The 24,973-nt window shown below is 39.3% G+C and overlaps 1 protein-coding gene across 1 annotated transcript in view; it reads left to right on the forward strand.

The window, feature by feature from the left end:
* The window catches only part of FBN1 (fibrillin 1), a 247,051-nt gene that overhangs the window by 136,755 nt on the left and 85,323 nt on the right, over positions 1–24,973 (forward strand). The window contains exons 14-29 of the mRNA XM_017872776.1: positions 832–954; positions 4,389–4,511; positions 5,597–5,749; positions 10,493–10,546; positions 12,118–12,243; positions 13,984–14,109; positions 14,621–14,740; positions 14,948–15,085; positions 15,954–16,004; positions 17,613–17,738; positions 19,889–20,116; positions 21,609–21,734; positions 21,861–21,989; positions 22,677–22,802; positions 22,914–23,039; positions 24,567–24,689. Of these exons, the coding sequence (XP_017728265.1) occupies positions 832–954; positions 4,389–4,511; positions 5,597–5,749; positions 10,493–10,546; positions 12,118–12,243; positions 13,984–14,109; positions 14,621–14,740; positions 14,948–15,085; positions 15,954–16,004; positions 17,613–17,738; positions 19,889–20,116; positions 21,609–21,734; positions 21,861–21,989; positions 22,677–22,802; positions 22,914–23,039; positions 24,567–24,689 (1,998 nt within the window). The remainder of the gene's footprint in view (positions 1–831; positions 955–4,388; positions 4,512–5,596; positions 5,750–10,492; positions 10,547–12,117; positions 12,244–13,983; positions 14,110–14,620; positions 14,741–14,947; positions 15,086–15,953; positions 16,005–17,612; positions 17,739–19,888; positions 20,117–21,608; positions 21,735–21,860; positions 21,990–22,676; positions 22,803–22,913; positions 23,040–24,566; positions 24,690–24,973) is intronic.

Here is a 24,973-nt window from a genome sequence, read left to right on the forward strand (position 1 = left end):
ATAAAATACATATTTAAATAGAAATAATATATATCTAAGATATAAATATACATCTAAAATAAATATACATTATATAAGTCCAAAATATATATATCATATCTAAAATATGTATATATAATAACTTACTTTGGTCTTTCTAAAGCCTATAAGTGAAAACACTGTGTCTGGAAGAGCAAGTGCCTCCCAAGACAGCTTTAATATTAAATAAAATAACATACTGATGAATTTAAAGAACCATCCCCAATGTTTAAGGGATCTTAAAGGTTCACTGGCACAGCTATAATCCATAGTTGAGCCATGTATTTTAAAAGTGACTTTTTACCTGCCCCTATTTAAAATTGCTTCAAACTGCAAGTTATCTTCTGGTTTGCATCTTGAAAAGAATTAGGATGTAGCCTAAATACATTTCAAATTCCTCTGATCTTAGTTTTGACTTATTTTCATTTTCAGAGCATTAGAAGTAATATGATTCTGTGAAATAAATATACCCACTAGGCTATTAGCACATTTTTCAGTTTGTAAACTATTATTCCTAAAAGGACCCTGATAACTTCTATGGAGTCAAATTTTATATATTTTATAAATAGATATACCTATAAATCTAGCCCTAAAGTTTACATGCACCTGCCAAAACTCAAGAATTTGAGATATGTTTTTCTTATGTCGCATCTTCTCCTTCCTTAGGTGATATTATTTGGATGAAAATTAGCCTTAGACTGTAATAACAAAAAGAAAGAAATATGAAGAAACAGAATTATTTTCATCCAGATTGGTTTCCTTCATAAGCTTACTCTTCTGGTCATAAGAAAATGTATGCTTTGTATTTTTCAGATATGGATGAATGCAGCATAAGGAACATGTGTCTTAATGGAATGTGTATCAATGAAGATGGCAGTTTTAAATGTATTTGCAAACCTGGATTCCAGCTGGCATCAGATGGGCGTTATTGCAAAGGTTTGTGCTGTGAAACCTTAGATCATGTTCTTCACCTGCCTTTTCTCCTCTTTACATTGTTTAGAGGTACTGCCTTTCTTTACTGATTCTCCCCACTTACAGTACCTTGAATTTTGGTTTGGGAATCCTGACTGAAACTCCTTCTTAAATCCAGCCATCCAAAGAGTTACAGTTTATGCCCTGAAGATTGTTGTTATTTCAGAAACGGTATTTGAGGTCTTCTCAAAGGAGTCAAAAGCAATGTAGCAAATAAATAATCCAAACTGCATGTTGGTCTTCCAATAGATGTGGGCATTGTTCTAAAGAAGCTGAGTTCTACCTCTTCTTTCCAGTTAGGGAATAATGGTGGTTAGGCTTCTTGATGGCTGTTATTTGCCACCTCTTACATCTTTACCTGGACGGAATAGTGTAGAATGTTATTTGCAATGATCTCTTCCTCATAATTTCCTCCAGGCATCTTAAGACACAGAATTTTTTAAAGGATAATTTATTTAGGCGTTATCAAGTTACGTAAGCAAGAAGGGAAACAGGATTAAGCAGAATAAATAAACAACCAACAACCATTTTTTAGTTTGGTAAACCATTTTGAAATAATCTCATTGCTCCAGGTATTGAAGCAAAATGAGGATTTTATTTTGCTGTTGAGAATTGGGGTCCTAAGAAAAGTTACTGGAGACAAATTTGTGCTTCGTGTCTCCTGTCTTATGCAGGGATCAGTGATTATTGCAGTTGGTCCAGGCTCTGAGTTGGAACCAGACTTCTTAAAGAACCTCATACTCAAAACAGGTCCAGAAAATCTGCTAAAATGCTGCACTTAGAGCTTCTGGGCATAGTTTCAGATGCAGAAGTGTAGAGGGTCAAGCTAGTCAAGGTAGAGAAAAGCAGGATAAAGTCCTATAGTGCCTCTTCTCTGTGTGCCCCTAGTGGACAGCTTTGGTAAACGTGTTATGGAAGAAAGCCTTGTATTAAGTCCTTGGCAAGATGTGCATTTTCTCCAGGCTTAAAAGAACTTCGAGCCCTTGGTTGTTTACCTACATTCTCTATGACCTTCACATCAATGGCTCTTAATATTGTGCAAATCTGTCTTCCCAGCAAGAGAAAACAGTTGGGTGTTTCAAATTTGAAGTAGGAAAGTGGTTTCTGTACTTTTGAGCCCTGTAGTGGGAGGAACTTATATGAGAAGACAGGATTAACACATAGAAATATTCTACAGTGTAAGATAGCATAAAACAAAGTGTCAAATTGTGCAAATTTAGCACTGTACAAGTGAAAAAGAAAAGGGAAGAGAATGATTGCTGGAATATTTGGAATTGGGCTTCCAAAAAAAATAATAGAAAGAAATATGAAAGCCCCTTTGTGAGCAGACCTAGGAGAATACATAATCTTCTTGTTGATACACAGCACACTAAGATTCACTTTTAGTGCCTCTAGGCTCCTGCTGACCCAGGCCACAGCGTCTCTGCATTAAGTATGGCCAACAGATAATGCTGTGACCTCACAGATGAAACCAGGTTTGGCCACCATTGGCAACCAGTGAAATAGTATCCTATCAATAAATTGATTGTTCTATTAATTTGAAAGTGCTGATGATATGGATGGTTTGTTCTGACTTTAGCATTCTGGCTTAAGGACCTGAGAGAGAGAGAGAGAGAGCTCCATAGCTCTGTATTATTATCAATGTCTTCGTTTTTCTAGCTTATAGAGCATAGAGTACACACACTGTAATAAGACTGAAGGATGAAAAAAGACAGAAATTAATCCCATGTGCACTGAATTTCTTCCTTTTTATAATCTTTCTCTTTATGCCGTAGGATAAGGTTTTCTCTTAGCCCTGAGCACTTAGTCCTGAGCCCACAAAGATGTGACTGTTCAAAGCTGAATCAACAATGCTAATTCAATCTCCGCAGTTAACTCATCTGATCAACAACATGGCTTCTCTGTTCACTCTCTGAAAGTTGAGGCCACTAAATTTGACCAAAGTTACCTTCCTTTGGATCTACTTTACATCTCCATTCTTATTAAAAGCTCTTTGTGTTACCTTTCAGGTTGTAGTCTCCACGTTTTATTGTGTGTCACAATTTGAACAAAAAGGTGACCAGAATAACTAACCAATTTGAGTTCCTGTATTTAAATATAACTGCTGTTTCAAATACAATCTGTACACAGAACCTTGGACCACCCGAATATATTTTGTGCCAAACAACACAAGCTAAGTAAAACACGAAGGTGTTTTACTCTCAATTTGCCTTTTTAAGGTCAGGAGAAAGTTAATAGTCACATACACTAGTTGTATATTGTAAAAGGAGTTGTTATAAAATCATTTGCTTTTTTTCTTTTTCTTTTTTTTTTTTTTCTAAGACACAGTCTCACTCTGTCTCCCAGGCTGGATGGAGTACAGTGGTGTGATCTCAGCTCACTGCAACCTCTGCCTCCTGGGTTCAAGCAATTCTTGTACCTCAGCCTCGCAAGTAGCTGGGATTACAGGCGCATGCCATCATGCCCAGCTCATTTTTGTATTTTTAATAGAGACGGAGTTTCACCATGTTGGCCAGGCTGATCTTGAACTCCTGGCCTCAAGTGATCTCCCAACCTCGGCCTCCCAAAGTGCTGGGGTTACAGGTGTAAGCCACCATGCCTGGCCTAAAATCATTTGCTTCTAAGTGTTGTATGTTTTCCAAACCACAATTTTGGTGCCTTTTGTACTTCTCCATATTAAAGGGAAAAAACCCCTCTGCTATTATTAATATGTGTCCAATAAAGTATTTTACCAGACCTCCTTAAGTATACACATAAAATACCATAAAGTATTTGTAAAGTTTAAGAAAGATTTTTCTTTGCTGGGTTCCAATTACATACAGTGCTGTTATTGGCCCAGAATGCTCATCGAAGTGATCTATATTTATTTTCTGTTCTTTTTCTATGGTGTTCCATCAAGGGTTTAGTTGTATATCCTTTCATTTTAGGTGAATTGTCCCAGAGAGCTAAGACATGGGTGATACTAGAAGGGATGCCAGTCTTTGTGATGAATACCAAAAGGAAAGTCCTCCTGTAGTTTATTATTACCCTAGATTTCTGAGAGCCCTGGGAGAGCTACCGTGGTTATGCATTACACAAAACCCTTTGTCTTCTAGCAGCCATTGTTCTCCTTCCTCCTATTCTGTTTTTGCCTTTGTGATTATTTTGGATACAAAAATCTCTTGGAAGAATATATTAAAGTTGCTTTTTATGGAAAATACGTTCCAACAGTTGATTTCTCTTGATTTTGTTACTGTTCTTTCAGAGGAAAATGAGAATGCCATTTGAGATTTTGTTGCGGATGCTGCATGTTATTTCCTATCTTCCCCATTTTCAAGTGTTAAAACATAATTGTCAATATGTTATAATTTTAGATAAACGTCACTTCATTTTTTAATAAGTGCCTTTCTCTGCCACAGACATTAACGAGTGTGAAACCCCTGGGATCTGCATGAATGGGCGTTGCGTCAACACTGACGGCTCCTACAGATGTGAATGCTTCCCTGGACTGGCTGTGGGTCTGGATGGACGTGTGTGTGTTGGTAAGAAAACATTATGGCTAGACTTAGGAGAGAGATTCAACCTCTGTCACTCAATAAAGCCCACTAGTAACAAACGCTCTCTACTGTAGCAGATAAGATATAAAGAATATTTGCAGGGCAACAGATCAACAAGGTCAGTTCTCTTCTTATGTAAATTGAACATTAATTTGAGGATTAGAAAGATGAGCTAAGTGAAAAGCAAGAGAATACCCACTTATCCTTCCCCCTGTTCTTCCCTAATCCCATAGCTGTCTTCAGTTTTCTCCAGCCCTCCTTTGTTGATATTGGTCATTGAAATTGATGTGCATATGCTATTATCTCATGATGAACATTTTAATAGAAAATTGATGTCCATGGGCAGTATAGAATGCAAAGGAGAATATGGATCACCCAGAAACCTGTATGGTAATAGTTTTATGAGGGTTTATAAAAAGTATGAGACTTGTTGAAAAATTGATACCAGTTTTATCCAGATTATTTTTAAGAAAGGTACTCAGTAAGCCATTTGAATTGGAAAAGGATTGGGCATAGCTGGAAACACTCTTCCTGGTGGTAAAGATAACACAGCTTAGTTGACCAACATCTACAGATTTATATAACAAGCCTTTTACAGATTAAACTTTCTCCTTTTTGGAAAGTATACCTAATTCAGACATTCAGTAATTGCATGCTTATTTTGGGATAGGCCATATTTCTAATAAAGGTCTTATTTAGCAGGATGTGAGATTCAACATTCATCCATTATTAATTCAACATTTATTAAGTGCCTGCTCTGCACAGGCCTGAGAAAGACAAAATAAATGAGATATAATTCCAGCATTGAAGGGCCTCACATTTTGGTAAACCATGATAGTCCCTAGAAAACGGAAACAATCTGGCCATTGGTTTCCAATGCTTAGAAGCTGAATGTGTTGTGTTTTTCTATTTTTGTTTATTTTTTCTTCAAATGGAGCCCTAATATCAGAGGCATTCCCTGTGAGTTACACCAGGGATGATGGATAAACAAAGCCCTCTTCAACTTTGACTTGGGGGGTTCTCCTCTGTTTGAAGTGACAGTGTGATGACAGATGCTTCTTCCTGTTTAGACACACACATGCGGAGTACATGCTATGGTGGATACAAGAGAGGACAGTGTATCAAACCTTTGTTTGGTGCTGTCACGAAATCTGAATGCTGTTGTGCCAGCACTGAGTATGCATTTGGGGAACCTTGCCAGCCATGTCCTGCACAGAATTCAGGTATGCGGTATCATGGAGATGCCCTCGTACTGCCAGCCTTCTGCCACCATTGAGGTCTTTGCATTTGTGGAATTCACAGGGAAAGATCAAATTTTGCTCTCCGGGTATGCCATGTGCCTTCTTGGGGTCTTGGCAGAGGCTAGCCAGTGTCTAGTCACATTATGATTATCATAATCATTTGGAATAGGTATTGCATTTGTGCCTCCCGTATAAACTCCCCTACCTCAATAATACTCAAGCTCTTTGCAATACATACACCTTGCCTTGTTTTCTAAAGTTGTTTCATGATATTTGCATTTTGCAGAAACTATTATAAAAGCAGACTTTTCCACAGCATAAAAGTAAATAACTGCCATATGACTTGGCTATTTCCAATAGCTTTCCAAAAGACCATTTGTAAATTTTGTTTACATCCCACGTATTGATTTTGGTATGGTTTTCTTTTTCGTTCGTTCTTTTTTTGTTTCTTTGTTTGAGATGGAGTCTTGCTCTGTTGCCCAGGCTGGAGTACAGTGGCATGATCTCTGCTCACTGCCACCTCCGCCTCCAGGATTCAAGCGATTCTTCTGCCTCAACTTCCTGAGTAGCTGGGATTACAGGTGTGTGCCACCACGCTCGGCTAATTTTTCTATTTTTAGTAGAGACGAGGTTTCACCGTATTGGCCAGGCTGGTCTTGAACTCCTGACCTCATGATCTACCCACCTCGGCCTCCCAAAGTGCTGGGATTACAGGCGTGAGCCACCATGCCTGGCCAGGTGTGGTTTTCTTTAATGATTTGATTTAACCTGAGAGAAAAAAAGTATTTTTCTCCAGTTGAAGTGACATGGCCTGATTAAAAGAGAACTGGATAGCGAGTCAGAATTCTGTTCCTCCATCCAGGAACAGATGCCTGTTTGGCTCCAACAGGCAGCCAAATTACTTAGTTAGGTGATTTAGTTATTTGTGTATTTTGCTTATTTCCAAACTTTCCTCACCTACTTTTCGAAAGGATTTGAGGTGGCTTATATTAATAAACATAGTTATAAAATAGAATAATGCAGAAAAGCTATCCTTAGACATCTCATCTACAAAATGAGTTGCCTTAGATAATCCAAAAGGTCCTGTCCAGTTGTAAATTATTTCTATTTATAAAACAAGAATACTTTACTGAAATTAAAACAATGTTCCACCAGTATTTAAACACAATTTTAAGGTCACTTGGCAGTGGACCTCTAATGTCCTGAAATAAAGTTAGACCTAATATTGAAAATATGTAGCTCTGATTGGTTCGTTTTACATATAGGATTTAGTCAGTTTATTTCTGCCCTAAGGGAAACAAATCAAAGAGTAAATCATAATTTTAAACGATTTGTTATTTTAAAAATAATAGTATTTGAAACTAACAGAAATTAAAATATATTATGAAAAGTTAGAGAAAGTTAAATGGAAGTTTAATTCTTTAAAAGAAATGGGGGGCCAGGAGTGGTGCCTCACACCTGTAATCCCAGCACTTTGGGAGACCAAGGCAGGTGGATCACTTGAGGTCAGGAGTTCAAGACCAGCCTGGCTGACATGGTGAAATCTCATCTCCACTAAAATACAAACAAACAAACAAACAAAAGCCACACGTGGTGGTGTGCGCCTATAATCCCAGATACTCAGGCTGAGGCAGGAGAATCATTTGAATCCAGGAGGTGGAGGTTTCAGTGAGCTGAGATAGCACTACTGTTCTCCAGCCTGGGCGATGGAGCGAGACTCTGTCTTAATAAAGAAAGAAAAAAGGAAAGGAGGGATGCCAGTTTAAAGAAAGCAAACTTTGTTCTAGCTAATGACTTCACCCAGTGAATAATATGGAAATTATTTTATGTATGATCACCAATCAGTTCAATGTGTTTATAATAATTTTATTATATACAAATATAATTCTATCAAAGACACTTTCCTATAACTTCATAGTTGTGTATTATTAATATCATCCTTTTGCATGTTACTTTAACATTTCAAAATACTTTTCTTACCTACTTTGAATTTGCAATACAGACAAGTATCATGAAAGCTGGCACACAAGAGTACAGGTGACTTGTTCACATGTTGAATGATTGGAAGAGCCAAGACTTAGAATCCAGGAGCGTTGGTGCATATAGATATTTGCCTTTACATTTTCCTCTGGACCAAGTACACTTCCAAAGAATTCTTAAGATCCATAGGGAAATTATGTGGGTTTATAAAAAGGTGACCAAAAGACCAGATTTCTTTAGCAGTTGTCTTAGTCCAGTTTTTGTTGCAGTAACACAGTACCACAAATTGAATAATGTATAAAGAAAATGCATTAATTTCTCACAGTTCTGGAACCTGGGAAGTCCAATATCAAGGCGCCAGCATCTGTCGGGGGCCTTCTTGCCAAGTCACTTCACAGCTGAAAGCAGAAGGACAACAGAGCATGCAGGAGTGAGAGAAAGCTAGAGAGGACTGAATGTGCTTTTTTAACAACGTCACTCTCATGATAACTCACTCACTCCCATGATAATAACATTAATCCATTCATGAGGGTAGAGTCCTCACGACCTAATCACTTCTTATTAGACCTCACCTCGCAGTATTCCTGTTGCATTGGGGATTAAGTTTCCAGCACATGACCTTTGGAGGACACATTCAAACCATAGCAACAGTAAAGCTTAACGAGAGTTAAATGTAAGGCCCGGTTCCACTAACTTCTGTCTTATATTTGAATGAATTTACCCAGAAAAGGTCCACACGTGGAAGTAGTTTCATGCATTTGGTTTCTCCACCTCTTTGGTCATGAACCATCCCAATGTAGGAAAATCCCTCATTTCAAGAATGGGGGATAGGCTGTTTAAAGTACTGAAAATATTCAAAAGGAATGTCTTCCGTCAGTTGAGGGAGAGACTCCAAATATACAAAATCCGAAGTTCATCTTTGTGGTCTGCAAGTCAGGCAAGCTGCATATGAAGCTGTTTCTCACTGGTTGCTGGAGCTCATTCACATTGTTGAGCAATCCCTCTTGTGCCCTCAGCCTTCTGACAATGGCGTTTCACAGAAATGGATCAGTTAAACCCACGGGAGTGTGATTGGTCAGTTAAACCCACAGGAGGATAATTCTGGGGGATTTTCTCATAGATCCCTCATGCCACTGTCTCCATGGCACTATGCTGAGTTAGCTCATCAATACCTACCCCTTAATATGTGTTTATAATACTTTTATTTACTTATTTTTTATTCAAGGCGTGAGCTGTGCACAGTACATGTTAAATCATTAAACATGTAATGTTAATTCTGTACAGCCACCAGGTGAAATGGGAATTATCGTTCCAAATTTATGGGAGAAGAAACTAACAGAGGAAAAAGGCTGCTTCCAAAACTCCCAGCAATTAGCATTGTCATTGGTATTAAAACCCATGCTTATTTGAACTCTACAAAAAATGGTCTAGAACCAGATCCTGCCTAAATGGAAAACAATGGTGACAATAATTTGCTTCCATTTAGGCCAAACTTCAGCAAAACTGTCATTGTCTCTAAAAGTCCTTTTTGTGAAACTGGCATGATTTTGGTTTTCTTGTTTTATTACAGTATTTCATACATATTTTAGTTTTTTGCTGATATAACAGAATAAAAAGGATGAATTTCTTTTTGTTCCCAGACCTGGCTTTCAAACACACCTTCCCATCTGTTGGTTTTTTGGCCCTTTCTAAGACGATTTGAAAATTAAATCATCACTGCTTTCTCAAATTCACATTTGTTAGAAGACATGATAATTTTTGGTTGTATAACTCATTTACGTCCACTGTCATCAGGATGCAATTCTCTGGCATGCAGAAGATAGGAACTATTTGCTTCAGCAGTAAGGTGCGGTCAGCCTCTACAATAAGCCCCAGCCCTGATATCCCGTTCTCCTTCCACTTAAGCACAGATGATTTACATTTGACCATGAGACTGTGTTTGCCAGAAACCATTGGCAACTAAGGGGACACTAGTTTCCTTTCCTTGGATAGTGTGATTCCAGTTAGTTCTACATTTTCATCATTCACTCTTATGTTAAGTATTGTTGGAATTGTATGTAAAACATAGTATTAATTTTAAGAAATAGAATTTTGATTCTATCTCAAATTTGGGGACATACTCTATGTACTTCAGTTTCTTCAATTAAAATCTCACAGTTTTAACATTAAGCAATACTTTCTCTATGGCTATATCATGGAGAATGAATCCAATATCCTGATAAATATTAACTTTAAAAATACACTTAAATGCAAGAGTAGGTATTCTGTTGTTGCACTTGTGAGAGGAGGCTAGAGAATTTACAGAGAGAAATGAGGAAATATTAAGAACCAATTGTACTGAAAAAACAGCTAGCAGTGAGAAACAAAATTATCCCCAAGATGGTGGGAGAAAGTTTTATTAACAGTTAAGAAACCACATTTTAACAGGCACATTTCACCGTAAGTGTAAAGTGTTCCCTGGTGAACAAAATCAAGTTATAGGAAAAACACCTTTTCCGAAAGGGCTTTGCACAAGGAATTGCTATAACTTGCCTATATCCTTAAAAGTTGTTTTCCTCGATGATGTGTAGCCTTTAAAATGGGAGCCTGATGTAAAGGTGACTCCCTGGGGAGATACCTCCTTTTCCGTTACCACTTAATTTTGGTTCTACTCACTTTGGAGGAAATGATGTGTGCAAAACCAAGGGCAGGATCGACCTATTCTGCAAACAAGGGAATCATTTACTGTCTGTTAATTTATTGCAGCGGAATATCAGGCGCTCTGCAGCAGCGGGCCGGGGATGACGTCAGCAGGCAGTGGTAAGGATTCCTTTCAAAATTTACTACCTTCACTATGTGCGGAGGCAGCATCAGACTTTCCTGTGGGTTTCGCATTGATCCCTTTACACTAGTCTGACCTGACTCCCTCTCTGGCCATCGCTGTGCCATGTATCTGGGATGCTCAGAAGCCTTCAGTGGCAGAGCAGCCAGGGCACTGTGGGCTCTAGGATTTCTGGGTGTGGCTGTGGGGCTTGGCCACTGAAGGGGTCAGGTGCTCTCCCATTGTGGTTGATGGGTGCTCGCAGATGACATATAATGACTTTTGTTGCTCATGCTTGAGAAGGGGCAGCCTGACTCTCCTGTGGATCTTCCACTATCAAGTACAACTCAGGATGATGGGCTGGTGGAACCATTCTCCATCTGCATTCTGAAGGATTCTTAACTGTTAAGTGCTCAGTATTATAAGACGGCAGTAGGGAGCAGTGACAGCAATTAACTGAGTTGGAAGAGAATGAAATATTTAGCTAGAGAAATATCGGTGCCATGCAAGGAATTAAAGTTAAAAGGGAGAATTGGAACAAGTATGAAAATAGGTGGCAAGAAAGTGGAAGGGATTATTTTATTAATATAAAGCTATGCAGTTTGATTCAGGGAGATCTGAAAGAACGTGGACTGGCTGAATTGATTGTCAGTTCATTCAGCATGATTAGTTTCATCATTGTGTGTGAATGAAAATGTGGAGGGGATATTCAGAGGAGGAAAGACGAGAGGTAAGGAAACTTATAATGAATAAGGAGTTAATGGGAAATAAGTAAGTTGTGATAGGGACTTGGAAGAAAAAAAAGTCAACTCTAATTTATAGAAGAATCAGGCACTAGGATTTGGGACTATCCATTCACTGGTTGTCATTCTGCACCTGCCTTGACTCCTCAGTTGTGAGGGTGCAGAAGAGGGAGGGCACCACCTCAGGTGGGCAGAGCGGCAGAGGCTTTCTCAGAGCATGTGGTGTTGGAGCTGGCTTTTGACCTGTAAATAAGCCTGCTGTAGGCATTCCTGACACAGAGCGAAGAGGGCATTATATGTTCACGGAAGAGTGTGAAGTTTGGGATAAGTAAACAAAAAATTTGTATTTTAGTTTAATCTTGAGGATATTGTTGAACCTATGAAAGTTTGAACCATGAGAATGATATAATCAACTTGTTTTTAGGATGGTAAGAATGGTTGCAGTGTAGAGGGTAGATGGAAGAAAGAAGGGCTGGTGGTAGGGAGACCAGTTGTAGAGACTTGGGACCTGCTGTCGATCCATGTTTCCATCTTGGTGCTTGGACTAGGAGAAGTCCAGGAGGTCTCCTTCAGCTTGATTAGGGATTGGTTATCTTGTAGTTCCGGCTGAGAGGCCAAGTTCCTCTCAGGAACTTGTGAGAGATAGACTTGACTCAGAATATCTTCCAGTGAGAAAAAGAGATCGAGTGTTCTCTTTCCAGTGAAATCGATTTTTTTCCTCCAGTAGGTCCTAAGGTCATTACATGTATTGTAGTGTTATATTTTTAACAATTCATTCAATGTTTATTTTATAATGTTAATTGATTCTGAACTTTTCTGTGGTGCAGATATAAATGAATGTGCACTAGATCCTGATATTTGCCCAAATGGAATCTGTGAAAACCTTCGTGGGACCTATAAATGTATATGCAATTCAGGATATGAAGTGGATTCGACTGGGAAGAACTGTGTTGGTAAGAAGTTTTTCCTGTTTTCTGAAACATTTCCTGCATAATGCATTCCTTCTTTCATTGCTGGGAGAAAACTGCCTTTGAGTAGCTTAGAGGACTAGGCAGAAGGACACTTTATACTTCAGATGTCAGCACAGCAGATGCATGTCTTTAGTAACAAAAACTTACATGACTGAATCTTGACAATTTATGAATAATGATGTATCAGATTCATTCCTTGAAATGATTTACTCCTTAAAATAAAGATGTATCAGATTTCACTCCTTCAAAGAGAAGCTCCTTAGATATGAGATACAGAGATTCTGAACCATTCTCACGTGACTACAAAGTCAACCTTGTTTTTACTGAGAGAGAAGCAGCTCTTCTCCCAAACATTTATTAGACTTAATCAGAGAAAACACAGCTTACTTTCAGGAATACCTGCTCTCTGTTAAGTTAAACCCTTAAAGTTGGGTTTTGCTTCAGACAGGCATGTTATTCAGCTGAAAGCAAGCAGTTTTCTTGAGCTCCCTGAATCATGAATCTAAATTCTCCATGACAATCATAAATGCTACAGATTACTTTATACTTTATAATCATACCTGGAGACAGTCTGAATTATTATAAGGAAGAAACACCTATTCTGGAACTAACACATGTCAAAGACGGACCATACCTTTTAAGTATTTATTTTGTTCCTTAAATCAATAAGGTTAATCCTTTTAATTTGACAAAATGAATTAAATTATATAAATTTAATTATATAATGTAACTATATAAAGATAATGATTTCCAGCAAATCTATACTTTCTTCCTGCTAAAGAAATAAGTGAGTTAAATAGTCTAATGACTTTAGGCTTTGTAGATATTCAGTTTAGATATTTAGTTTAAAACCAGGTCGGCCGGGCGCGGTGGCCCACACCTATAATCCCAGCACTTTGGGAGGCCAAGGCAGGCGGATCACGAGGTCAGGAGATCGAGACCATCCTGGTGAACACAGTGAAACCTCGTCTCTACTAAAAATACAAAAAAATTAGCTGGGCCTGGGGGCGGGCACCTGTAGTCCCAGCTACTCGGGAGGCTGAGGCAGGAGAATGGCGTGAACCCAAGAGGTGGANAATAAATTATATAAATTTAATTATATAATGTAACTATATAAAGATAATGATTTCCAGCAAATCTATACTTTCTTCCTGCTAAAGAAATAAGTGAGTTAAATAGTCTAATGACTTTAGGCTTTGTAGATATTCAGTTTAGATATTTAGTTTAAAACCAGGTCGGCCGGGCGCGGTGGCCCACACCTATAATCCCAGCACTTTGGGAGGCCAAGGCAGGCGGATCACGAGGTCAGGAGATCGAGACCATCCTGGTGAACACAGTGAAACCTCGTCTCTACTAAAATACAAAAAAATTAGCTGGGCCTGGGGGCGGGCACCTGTAGTCCCAGCTACTCGGGAGGCTGAGGCAGGAGAATGGCGTGAACCCAAGAGGTGGAGCTTGCAGTGAGCCAAGATCGTGCCACTGCACTCCAGCCTGGGTGACAGAGCGAGACTCTGTCTCAAAAAATAAAATAAAATAAAACCAGGTCAAACCTCTGTTTTCCTAAAATGAGATAGTTTAGGTAAAAGCTAATGATACAAGAATTTTGCCTTTTTACTTGAATCGATCATATCATTATTACTTTAAAGATCTAATGTAAAAGAGCAAAGAAGATACAGGCAAAGTTTGGACCCTTTTAAGTGTTCATTTTCATTGACTTTCCAGATATTAATGAATGTGTACTGAACAGTCTCCTTTGTGACAATGGACAATGTAGAAATACTCCTGGAAGTTTTGTCTGTACCTGCCCCAAGGGATTTATCTACAAACCTGACCTAAAAACATGTGAAGGTAAACCATATTTTTGTTCTTATACTGTGTACTTTGCTATCTTTTAGAATGCCATTAGAAAACCATAAGACTAAATTAGAATCTCCTGTATTTTAGACAGTTATGCCAATTTAGTTGAAATTCTGTGGTTCTAAATGGCACTAGTATGTACTTTGTAAGCCACTTATGATATTTACTTGCAATTGGCATTTTAATTGCCATCATTTAATAGATAAAGAAAATGTTATGTGTCTGCTATTTGAGCTGTTAATTCAGAAATCACGTACACATTTACTGCAGATATTCTGAATAAAAAGAAAGGTTCAGCCTAGTCCTGTATTCTATACTATAGAGATGTACTAGTCTATACTACAGAGTTATTTTGGCATTCCATCTAGTATAGGAAAAACTATTAGGCCAGCTTTACTGTGTGGGATGAAGGATATGTAGTAGCACTTGAGGCCAAAGTTGAAGTACTCTTTTAGGCCCAAGACTAAATTTTAGCAGTAATGTAGACCTGTTTTTGTTTCAGACATTGATGAATGCGAATCAAGTCCTTGCATTAATGGAGTCTGCAAGAACAGCCCAGGCTCTTTTATTTGTGAATGTTCTTCTGAAAGTACTTTGGATCCAACAAAAACCATCTGCATAGGTATTTATCTTTCTGAGAATGATTTTTCTATGTTTATCAATGTTGTTATACTTAATATCAGCTTTTCCTGCAAAAGAGTTTAAGTATGGATGAACAACATTAAAAACTTCATTATTCTTTGTTTCAAATGCTATTTTTTCCTATGATTCCAAGGTGTATGTTTGAATTTTTATATCGATTCATTAAATATTATTCCCTCATCTGCAGAAACCATCAAGGGAACTTGCTGGCAGACTGTCATCGATGGGCGGTGTGAGATCAACATCAATGGAGCCACCTTAAAGTCCCAGTGCTGCTCCTCCCTTGGTGCTGCGTGGGGAAGCCCGTGCACCCTATGCCAAGTTGGTAAGAGAAACCCATGCTGTGGTTCCTACACCACTCCACTGGTCTTTGCCTAAAAAGGGGAAGCCTAGTCCTTCGTTTATCTAGGTTCACATGAGAATTTTGAAAGATTTAATCCTGATGACCCCAACTATATTGCTGAATGGGAAATAAGAAGTATCCATTTTTATGTGATTTTGTTAATTTATTATTTTCTGTCTCCACATTGTAATGTGGTTAGTTAGTGTTGCTTCCCTGGAGCACCAGTGCCTACCAGCTCTCTTGGGAACCTTGTGGTTAGGGGTTCTGAGCTTTTTATAGGTACAGATTCTCTTTCAAAAAGCTAATTGATGTAAAGAAACCAGTATTCGTGACTAAACTTCAGGAGAATTTCTGGTGAACGTCTAAATCTGTTGGGAATTCGAGGTTTGAGAACCTTGCTCATGGTTTTGCTGATTTACTGTTTAGATATATAAATGTATAAATTTATGTGAATGCTGGAGGGCGTGAGATCTCCAAATTATAGACTTGAGTTTTCCATATTCATGTTAAAGTAATTCTATAGTGTGATTCCTATTTTCAGGTGAACAGCAAGAGAGAAATCTACCTTCAGTTTCCCTCTTAGCTATCACTTTAACATGATCTATAGGGTACTTCTGTGTCTTTTGGAATATCTTAGTGGAATTGAGCTTTATTTGAGGAGACATTTCATTGTTGTTCTTCCTCACCTATGCAATCTCAGAAACATTTTGTTATCTCATACTTATAGCAACACAATCTACTTCGTGTTCCAGGTCATCTTTCATGTTTCTTATACTATGTCAGAACTGCAAAGTCTGGATATTGTTATCTCAAATTAATTTTCTGTTTTGTTTTTTGCTTTTTATTACAGATCCCATATGTGGTAAAGGGTACTCAAGAATTAAAGGAACACAGTGTGAAGGTATTTCTGATTACTTACAAACCATACATTTTTTTGTGCGTAATGAATGTTTGTATTCACTTGGACTGGATAAAGCTGTCATGTAACTTAACAGGGAGAAATATGCAGCAGAGAAAAAAAAATAATGAGAACTACAAAACGGAACAGCTGTTGATTTCACAAGTGTGTATATACTATTGCTAGTGTCAGACTGCTATGTCCAAAGGGCAGGGTGGGTCGCTTACAATGTTGTAGGTTGATCGCAGTGTAGAGAGTCTGCACTTTCACAGTGCTGTCAGGAAGAGGAAAACAGTACGTTGTTGATGAGTCTGTAAAATGTGTGTTTTTTTGGTTTGTCCTGGCATTTTTTGTTTGTTTGTTTCACAGTCGTGGATGATTTAGAAGGACACATTCTGTTTTCTCTTTGTTGAAAGTCTGTATGGAGTTTCTTCAGTTTGCTGTGATTCTTTCTCGTGGAGTTTCAGATAGACATAGGTCATGGTGACTAACACAACCTGACATGACACAGCAGCTGAAAAATTTTAAAAACAGCAATTAGTCCCATATGTGGGATGAAATGAAGTTTTTTCCCTGTTAAAACAAAGAGGCACACTACAACCCCCACCCAAGGCCTTGCTTTCCAAATGATGACTGAATCCTTTGGCCTTTCTCTGGTCCAGACCCGCTGTTAATAACTTATCTGACCTCAGCAGCATATTTTGTTGTACAAGTGGCCAAAACAAAACAAAAACCCAAAAAGGTAGATTCCACCCTCTCCCCATTGATCTCTCTTACAAGGAAAGATTCAGAATATGTTTTCAACATTCCTGGTGTGGAAAGTTATTTCTTCTAAATAGAGACACAGTGTATATGAGTTTCTTAGCTAATGTTCCCCCGCCTTTTTTTTTTTTTGCCATTGGCAAGTAAGTGCCTTTCTTTTGATTAACTTGGTGGTGAATACTTTTCCAAATTAAGTGCAGAGAACATATTGCTCTCCATTAAGCGAACTGGGAAGGACTGATACATTTGAGAGAGATTAGATGAATGATGAATGAATGAACATGAGTATCTTTTCATTCTCCTCAGCCCAAGCTGAGACCAAAGCATGGACAGAACAGCCTGAGACCATGGCTGAGTTAGAATTGATTGTACATTTTCTGGTGATTTATCAGCACTTCTTAAAAGACACCCTTCATTGGCCCACATATTCCTTGGTGGGATATTTTTCTATGCTGACCTTCAAGCTGTTTCTTCTTTGCTAGTTTGAAAAACCAGGTTTTTGCTTCTCCATTCATTTCCGGGCATCTGGTCTCATAAAGCAAATTATATTGCCGGGAACCTTACCTGAAATGTCCACAGCTACCAGAGCTATCTCCAAGAACTCACACCAGCTGCCTGTCTCTGCAACTCAAAAGTTATTCCCTGAAACCAGTGGAGAAATTCTTACATATTTAGTAATAGGTGGGCTCATTCAGGCACCCTAGAAATTCTACACAAACTATTTGTAGGCAAACTGGTTTTATCAACTTACCAGGTTCAAAATGGGGAATAATTATGACTGCATGAGTAGAATAAGGTAGAATGATATTATAAACATATATTAACTTTATGCTTTTTTTTTCTTTTTAGATATAGATGAATGTGAAGTGTTCCCAGGAGTGTGCAAAAATGGCCTGTGTGTTAACACTAGGGGGTCATTCAAGTGTCAGTGTCCCAGTGGAATGACTTTGGATGCCACAGGAAGGATCTGTCTTGGTAAATACTGAGCTCATTATTTTTCTAATAATAACGTGCTAAAGATTATTAAAAATGCAGTTAACAAGATATAGCTGAGCACTTAGCTTCAGGTACAGACACACACTCCAAAATTCAGCATGTCCGCTAGGGTCCATGGCCGCTCCGTTGACAGTCTTTCAAATAGTAAGGAGCAACTGTAGTTTTTGTTGATATGCAGCTATTCCTTAAATCACTAGCATCACAGTTACTTTTCCAGAACTCTTAAATCGGCCCCATATGCCACGAACTATCAAATACAAGCTGAGTGGTGGAGAAAAGAACAATATTTGCACATATTTGGAAACTGTAGCCCATGTCTTCTAAGCATATCCTGACATTGGCCAAAAGGACAGGTCCTTGCAGAAACACCTGTGGATATCAGGAGTGAAGATGCCACTCCCCTGAAACGTGAACCTGAGAAAGCCCAGGGCAGGTATCACTGCTAGTCATAGTGGGATACTCTATGCCAACTGCTAGAGCCCAAGTGGGATCCTCAAGCCAAATTGTCTCACGCCAACCCTAAGAATCCTTAATCCTTAGAACTCTAAGTCCTAAGTCCCTATGGACTCGTGATAGCAGCAAGTTTGAGATCCCACCGTCATGCATCTACTGGTGTTACTACTATGGCTTCTGCCTCTGCGTAGAGTATAGCCCTTGGATCACTGGTCTCTGAGTCCATGACTCTGGAAATGATGCTTACCTGTATTTCACATCTGAAACCACATTACTCTGAAGTGCACGCTCAGTGAAGACTACTGTAGGTAGTTTAAAAAGTGGTATAGAGTGAAGGATTTTGATCAGTTACCAATTAGAATGAACAAACCTTTAAATATTGAACTTTATAGTTTATAGTATAAATAGATAATATGGAATGGAAGTGGGAATTCAAAGCCAAAAGTATTTTTGTAATTAAGGATGTCAGTTAATCCTATTCTGAGTCTTAGTTTCTTTGTTTAGGAGGAATCGGTATTTAATGAGAATCTTCTTCTAGGTTCTTCATTTGAAAGATGCTTCAGTGTTTAATTTTGGATTCATTTTAAAATAATTTATCTTAATATGGGAAGCCTGAATATAAAGCTGCCCAGAATACTTCAAAAACTTTCTAACGTTAGAGAAAACCCCGGGAGTTAGGTAAATTGTTAATGGCCCCATCATGAAGGAGAAAGAGAAGGAGGATACATCTCACGTTTCAGTTACACTTCATTACTTTCAGATGTATAAACTCATTTGGGCTTCACAGAACCTTAAGAGAGATGAGTGCAACATCGTATAACAAATGTGGAAATTCAGGTTTAGGATAATTTATTGAGGACAATCCGCTGGGTTACAGAATGGGACCAAAATCCAGCTCTTCTGACCTCTGCTTGGTTAGGCTTTCTATTCTTCTTCATAACCCATGAATTTGGGTTTGGGGCTAGAGGGATCCCACATGTATCTTGAAGAATGTGCCCATAAGCACGTGTTGAGGTGAAATAAATATTTGAGAAGAAAAGTGAATGGCTTTTCTTTGCATTTTTCTCTTCAGTCTCAAGTAAGACAAGAAAGAAATATTTGAGAAGAAAAGTAAATGGCTTTTCTTTGCATTTTTCTCTTCAATCTCAAGTAAGACGGTCCTCTTTGCAGAGTTCACCATTCTACCTTCCCAAAAATGAAGTGGGTCTGAGGAAAAGGTGATTGCACTAGGGCAAGCATTCTCCAACAATAGAGAGTACAGCTGGCCTTTAGCTGTGGAGGACATGCCAAGGCATCATGGCGTGCATGCATCGGTGACAGGAATTTCTGTACAGGAGAAAACATCTCCTGAAAGAGCCTTGTGGGATCTCTCGGAATACCTTTCCTTATGTAGAATTATCAGAAAACACCTAACGTTGAAAGGGAACTTTTCAGAAATAGGAGGTACAAACATGGGCTGACAAAGAGAGTCTTTATTAGGCGAGGATACCTACCCCAGAGCCTGGGGGGTTTTTTTTGTTTTGTTTTGTTTTGTTTTTGAGGAATAAAATTAATTCCAGTCAATAAGAATACAGCAAATTATTACGTGTGCAGTACTTTGCCTAACAGAGTGTTGGCAATTTGGGGCAGTGGAAGCCGTGCAGCTCTATTTAACCTCCCTTGGTTCCCTCTGACAGATATCCGCCTGGAAACCTGCTTCCTGAGGTATGAGGACGAGGAGTGCACTCTGCCTATTGCTGGCCGCCACCGCATGGATGCCTGCTGCTGCTCCGTTGGGGCAGCCTGGGGTACTGAGGAATGCGAGGAGTGTCCCATGAGAAATACTCCTGAGTACGAGGAGCTGTGTCCCAGAGGACCCGGATTTGCCACAAAAGAAATTACAAATGGAAAGCCTTTCTTCAAAGGTACAGTGTTATGTTTTCCATGGCCAATTGCCTTTCTTTTTAGACCAACAGGATGCATTTTCATGATCTCAGCACTCTACTTGATCATCCCAGCACGCACTTTTTGCTTTCTGAATTATATAATTATCGTTGTTTAGAAAAGTATGAACTTTTTTTTTTAACTATTCAGTCCAAGAAGCCCTGGGGGTTAAAATTGTTCTGTATGGAGAGATAGTTTCTACATGGCCCTCTGCAATGTCGGTTATGTAAATTCAAAGGAACTTTAATTTTGCTTCCAAAGGCTATGGTAATTCATTGCTGAAGAAGGACTTGGTGTTCTGGAGATTTAATCTCCCAGTTCTGTCTCACATGTAGAAATGAACTTGCATATTTCTTAAGTGTTTGGTCTTGTTTTGGAAAAAGGCCCCTGTAGTAGGAAACTCAGGTCACATGTTACATGTATGCAGAGTCTTCTAGTCTACAAGAAACTCTTTAAATTATGTTAATGAGATCTTGAGCTGGACACGGTGGTTCATGCCTATAATCCCAGTACTTTGGGAGGCCCAGGTGGGCAGATTACTTGAGTCCAGAGTTCAAGACCAGCCTGGGCAACATGGTGAAACCCCATGTCTACAAAAAAAAAAAAAAAAAGTTAGGCATGGTGGTGCACACCTGTAATCCCTGCTACTCAGGTGGCTGAGGCACAAGAATTGCTTGAATCCAGGAGGTAGAGGTTGCAGTGAACCAAGTACACCATTGCACTCTAGCCTGGATGACAGAGCAGATCCTGTGTCAAAAAAGAGAGAGAGAGAGAGAGAGAGAGAGAAGGGAGGGAGGGAAGGAAGGAAGGAAGGAAAGAAGGAAGGAAGAAAAGAAAGAAGGAAAGAAAGGGAAAGGGAAGGAAAGGGAGAGAGAGAGAGAGAGAGAGAAAGAAAGGAAGAGAGAGAGAGAAAGAGAGAAAGAAAGGAAGAAAGAAAATTTAAGATAACATTGAGAAAATATTTCTAAATTGTACAAATTATTGGCAAATAATTTAAATTATAAGTTATATCTTTGAAATTTTTTTTTGGCATATCCAAAAAAGCACCAAACAGTATTACGTGAATATGTCCTTCTGCTACACAGTCAATTGATAGCTGTAGGATAATATATTCTAATAATGTTCTATGTGCTTTAAATATAGATACTAGTGGTTTAGAACATATTATCTATTCATTCAGCAAGTAGTGGTTAAGTACTCACTATGTATCAGGCAGTGTACTGGGCCCTAGAAGTCTGAATAGACACATTCTTTGCTTCTTTAACAATGCTTTATAAAATGTAGAAATTTAAAAGGCTAGAAATGTTTACAAAGTCATATGTCTCATGGATCATCACACATTCTTTGAAATGTGTATTGCCAAGATCTTAAATCAAGAACTTCCAACCTTCAGGATTTAAAATGGTGGGCACTGAGACCTCCTGACTGGTTGCTCATCAACTTATTTTGCCCCACATTTTCTTATTCTTGAAGATATCAATGAGTGCAAGATGATTCCCAGCCTCTGCACCCATGGCAAGTGCAGAAACACCATCGGCAGCTTTAAGTGCAGGTGTGACAGCGGTTTTGCTCTTGATTCCGAAGAAAGGAACTGCACAGGTCAGTGAATGAGCCTCAAGGGCCAGGAGAGGGGACATCCTTTAAAACTCTTTATCCTTAACATATTGCCGCAAGAATTAAGGCTGTCCTGAGACTCATTTGCTGCCACTTGCTGTTTTCGTGCAGACATTGACGAATGCCGCATATCTCCTGACCTCTGTGGCAGAGGCCAGTGTGTGAACACCCCTGGGGACTTCGAATGCAAGTGTGACGAAGGCTATGAAAGTGGATTCATGATGATGAAGAACTGCATGGGTAAGTTTGGAATCATGTGATCAACACAGAAAGAGAAGGATTCCATGAAGCTTTGATGGCTCATAGCCTACGTCCCAGGTTCTTCCTGCTGCCCCAGTGCACTGGGCTCGAGACCAGTGAGTTAGGAATCAGTCTGCAACAGAGGGAGACTGAGGTAGAAAGAATGAGGGAATTCATGCTGTGGGTTTGTGGGTGATGGTGGAGACCAGTTGTGGGTCCTTGAGAAGTGAGTTTAACACCTAGGATGGATACCCGGGGGGAAGAGAGGACAATTGAAACAGAAGCTGTAGTAGAGGTCCCTTTACAGGATGTCTGTCCAACACTTCTAGAATAGGCAATTGATAAGCTCGTTGCTTTAGGTCTGGTTTCCTAGAAACAAAGTTGGAAGTGGAGATTCTTGCAAAAGTGTCATTTCTTTCTGTGAGCAAGTTCTGTCAGAAGGTACTTGTCAGGAAGTGAGGAAAGCAGGGTAGTGCAGGAGAAGAAAATAAACCAAGAGTTTGGCTGCATTTTGGCTTTAGTCTGATCCTGCAGGAAGCCCTGGTGTATGAATAGCACCAGAGAGTTGTCACACCTTGAGACAAGGAGGTCAAGATGGACACCCAGCAACGGGCAGGGGAGGGGGTGCTCTGGTCTGGTAGAGGAGATGAGGCCCCCACCTTTCACAGAGTCATTTCCATTTCGCAGATATCGATGAGTGTCAGAGAGATCCTCTCCTGTGCCGAGGTGGTGTTTGCCATAACACAGAGGGAAGTTACCGCTGTGAATGCCCGCCTGGCCATCAGCTGTCCCCCAACATCTCCGCGTGTATCGGTAAGGAGGAAGACTTTCACACCATTGACTTGAGGTCAGTTGTTTGAACGACATCGCTGCCGGAGTCGGAAGCTTATGTTTGGGTGTTTGTTCTTCTTATTTTCCCAACAGACATCAATGAGTGTGAGCTGAGTGCGCACCTGTGCCCCAATGGCCGCTGCGTGAACCTCATAGGGAAGTATCAGTGTACCTGCAACCCTGGCTACCATTCAACTCCCGATAGGCTATTTTGTGTTGGTAAGCTGTATATTTTATTTTATTTTATTTCATCTCTTCCCAAAACACTCAGTGTACTCTGAGTTTTGTTTTCATCACTACTTTTACTTATCTTTCTTGTTTCCCTGCAATATTCTTTTTATAGTGGCTCACGATCTTTGGATCTCATCTCCATTATCTGTTTAAAGAGCCAGTTAAATGAAGGACATAGGATGTTTTAGCTCTAATAAACATAATTTGACCCATGCCGTTTGGATGGGGAACAGTAGTAGCACGTGCTTTGTCTACACATGCGCATACCAGTGCACATTAACAAGTGGTAACTGACCACCTGAAATAAACTAAACACGGTGAGTGCTGTGGAAAAGACAAAAAAGCTAAGGTGAAATCTCTGCCCTTATGTGGTTTAGATTGGCTAAAAGATTTCAAAAAATAGCTATTGGAAAGAAGACCATGGAATGTTCATATCTTACACTGCAGTTGAGGCTATGCCTGGCACTCCTTAAAGATGGGTTTTTGTGGGACAAGAATTTTGCTTTGTGGTCAGCCCTCTGTAGGTTTAGTCGTGCTGTGAAGAGTGGCACAGACAGTCCTGTGGCTTTATTGTGCCCCGAGTCAAAGTGAAACTTTGTAGAAACTGCCAGTTTTTGCCTGGTTTGGGGTGTACACCATGTGGAACTGCCAAGTCTCACATGGTTTCCACCCAAAACCATAAATCAGCCCAAATTTTTCTGAAACATGGCCCAGGACAACTCAGAACTTCAACTCAGGTTATTGAAAAAGATTGGAACCTCAGCCAATCAAACTGAATTTCAAGTTTGTAAGTGAATCTGTGGCTAAGAGAATTTCATCCATGTGCCTGTTATCATAACTGAGATGTGTTCTCCTAGCACCCAATACTTCTCCTGCATTGCAAATGTCACATCATGCATCGTGCAATTAATTGTTCATCTCTCTCCTGGCCGCAGTGTAATCATTTTGAAGGCATGGATTGTGTCTGTCCCATTCATTATTAGATTCTCATCTCTAGCACATAGTAGGTATGTCATTAATGTTTGTTGAAGGAATCAAACAGTGACTGCCAGTTGCCCTAAAAAGTGCTTTCCCCCCTTTATTTGACCTATGCCTGGAAACTTTAAAAATGTGCCATGCCCATAAACACAGAGGGAGGTGTGTTAACCCATTTTTGTGATACTAGAACATAATACCTGAAACTGGGTAATTTGTAATGAACAGAAATTATTAGTTCACAATTCTGGAGGGTGGGAAATCCAATATCAAGATGCCAGGATTCTGCATGGTCCTTCTTCCTACATTATCCCATGGCAGAGAGCATGAGGGTGAAAGAGAGCAAGAGGGGGCTGAACTTGCTCTTTTATTACAGCACCGATCCCACCATGAGGGTAGAGCCCTCATAGGGTGATTACCTCTTTTAAAGGTCCTGCCTCTTGAATAGTGTTACAATGGCAATTAAATTTCAACGTGAGTATTGGAGGGGACAGACATCCAAACCATACCAGAAGGTGATTTTATTTTCATTTCTCTTAGACATTGATGAATGCAGCATAATGAATGGTGGTTGTGAAACCTTCTGCACAAACTCTGAAGGCAGCTATGAATGTAGCTGTCAGCCGGGATTTGCACTAATGCCTGACCAGAGATCATGTACCGGTGAGTAGGTTCTAGCCTCATGTTGAATCTGTCAGTAGGTTCCTAAGTAAAGTAGTTTAGGGCCCAGGCTTTAGAGTCAAGCAGGCTTGAGTTCAAACCCTTGTTTGTCATATATTTTAACTGTATCCTTGATCAATATACCTAGTATTAGAATCCTCATCTATAAAATGGAGTTCAAATTGCCTGCATAAAATAGTATTTACAGAGCTTACCATAGTACCTGGCACATAATAAGTGGAATGTAAAATACATTTTCCTTCATTGACCAGACTTTTGATGTTTTG

This window comes from Rhinopithecus bieti, unplaced genomic scaffold (genome assembly GCF_001698545.2).
Source record: "Rhinopithecus bieti isolate Rb0 unplaced genomic scaffold, ASM169854v2 scaffold_6945, whole genome shotgun sequence".
Classification (NCBI taxonomy): Eukaryota; Metazoa; Chordata; class Mammalia; order Primates; family Cercopithecidae; genus Rhinopithecus; species Rhinopithecus bieti.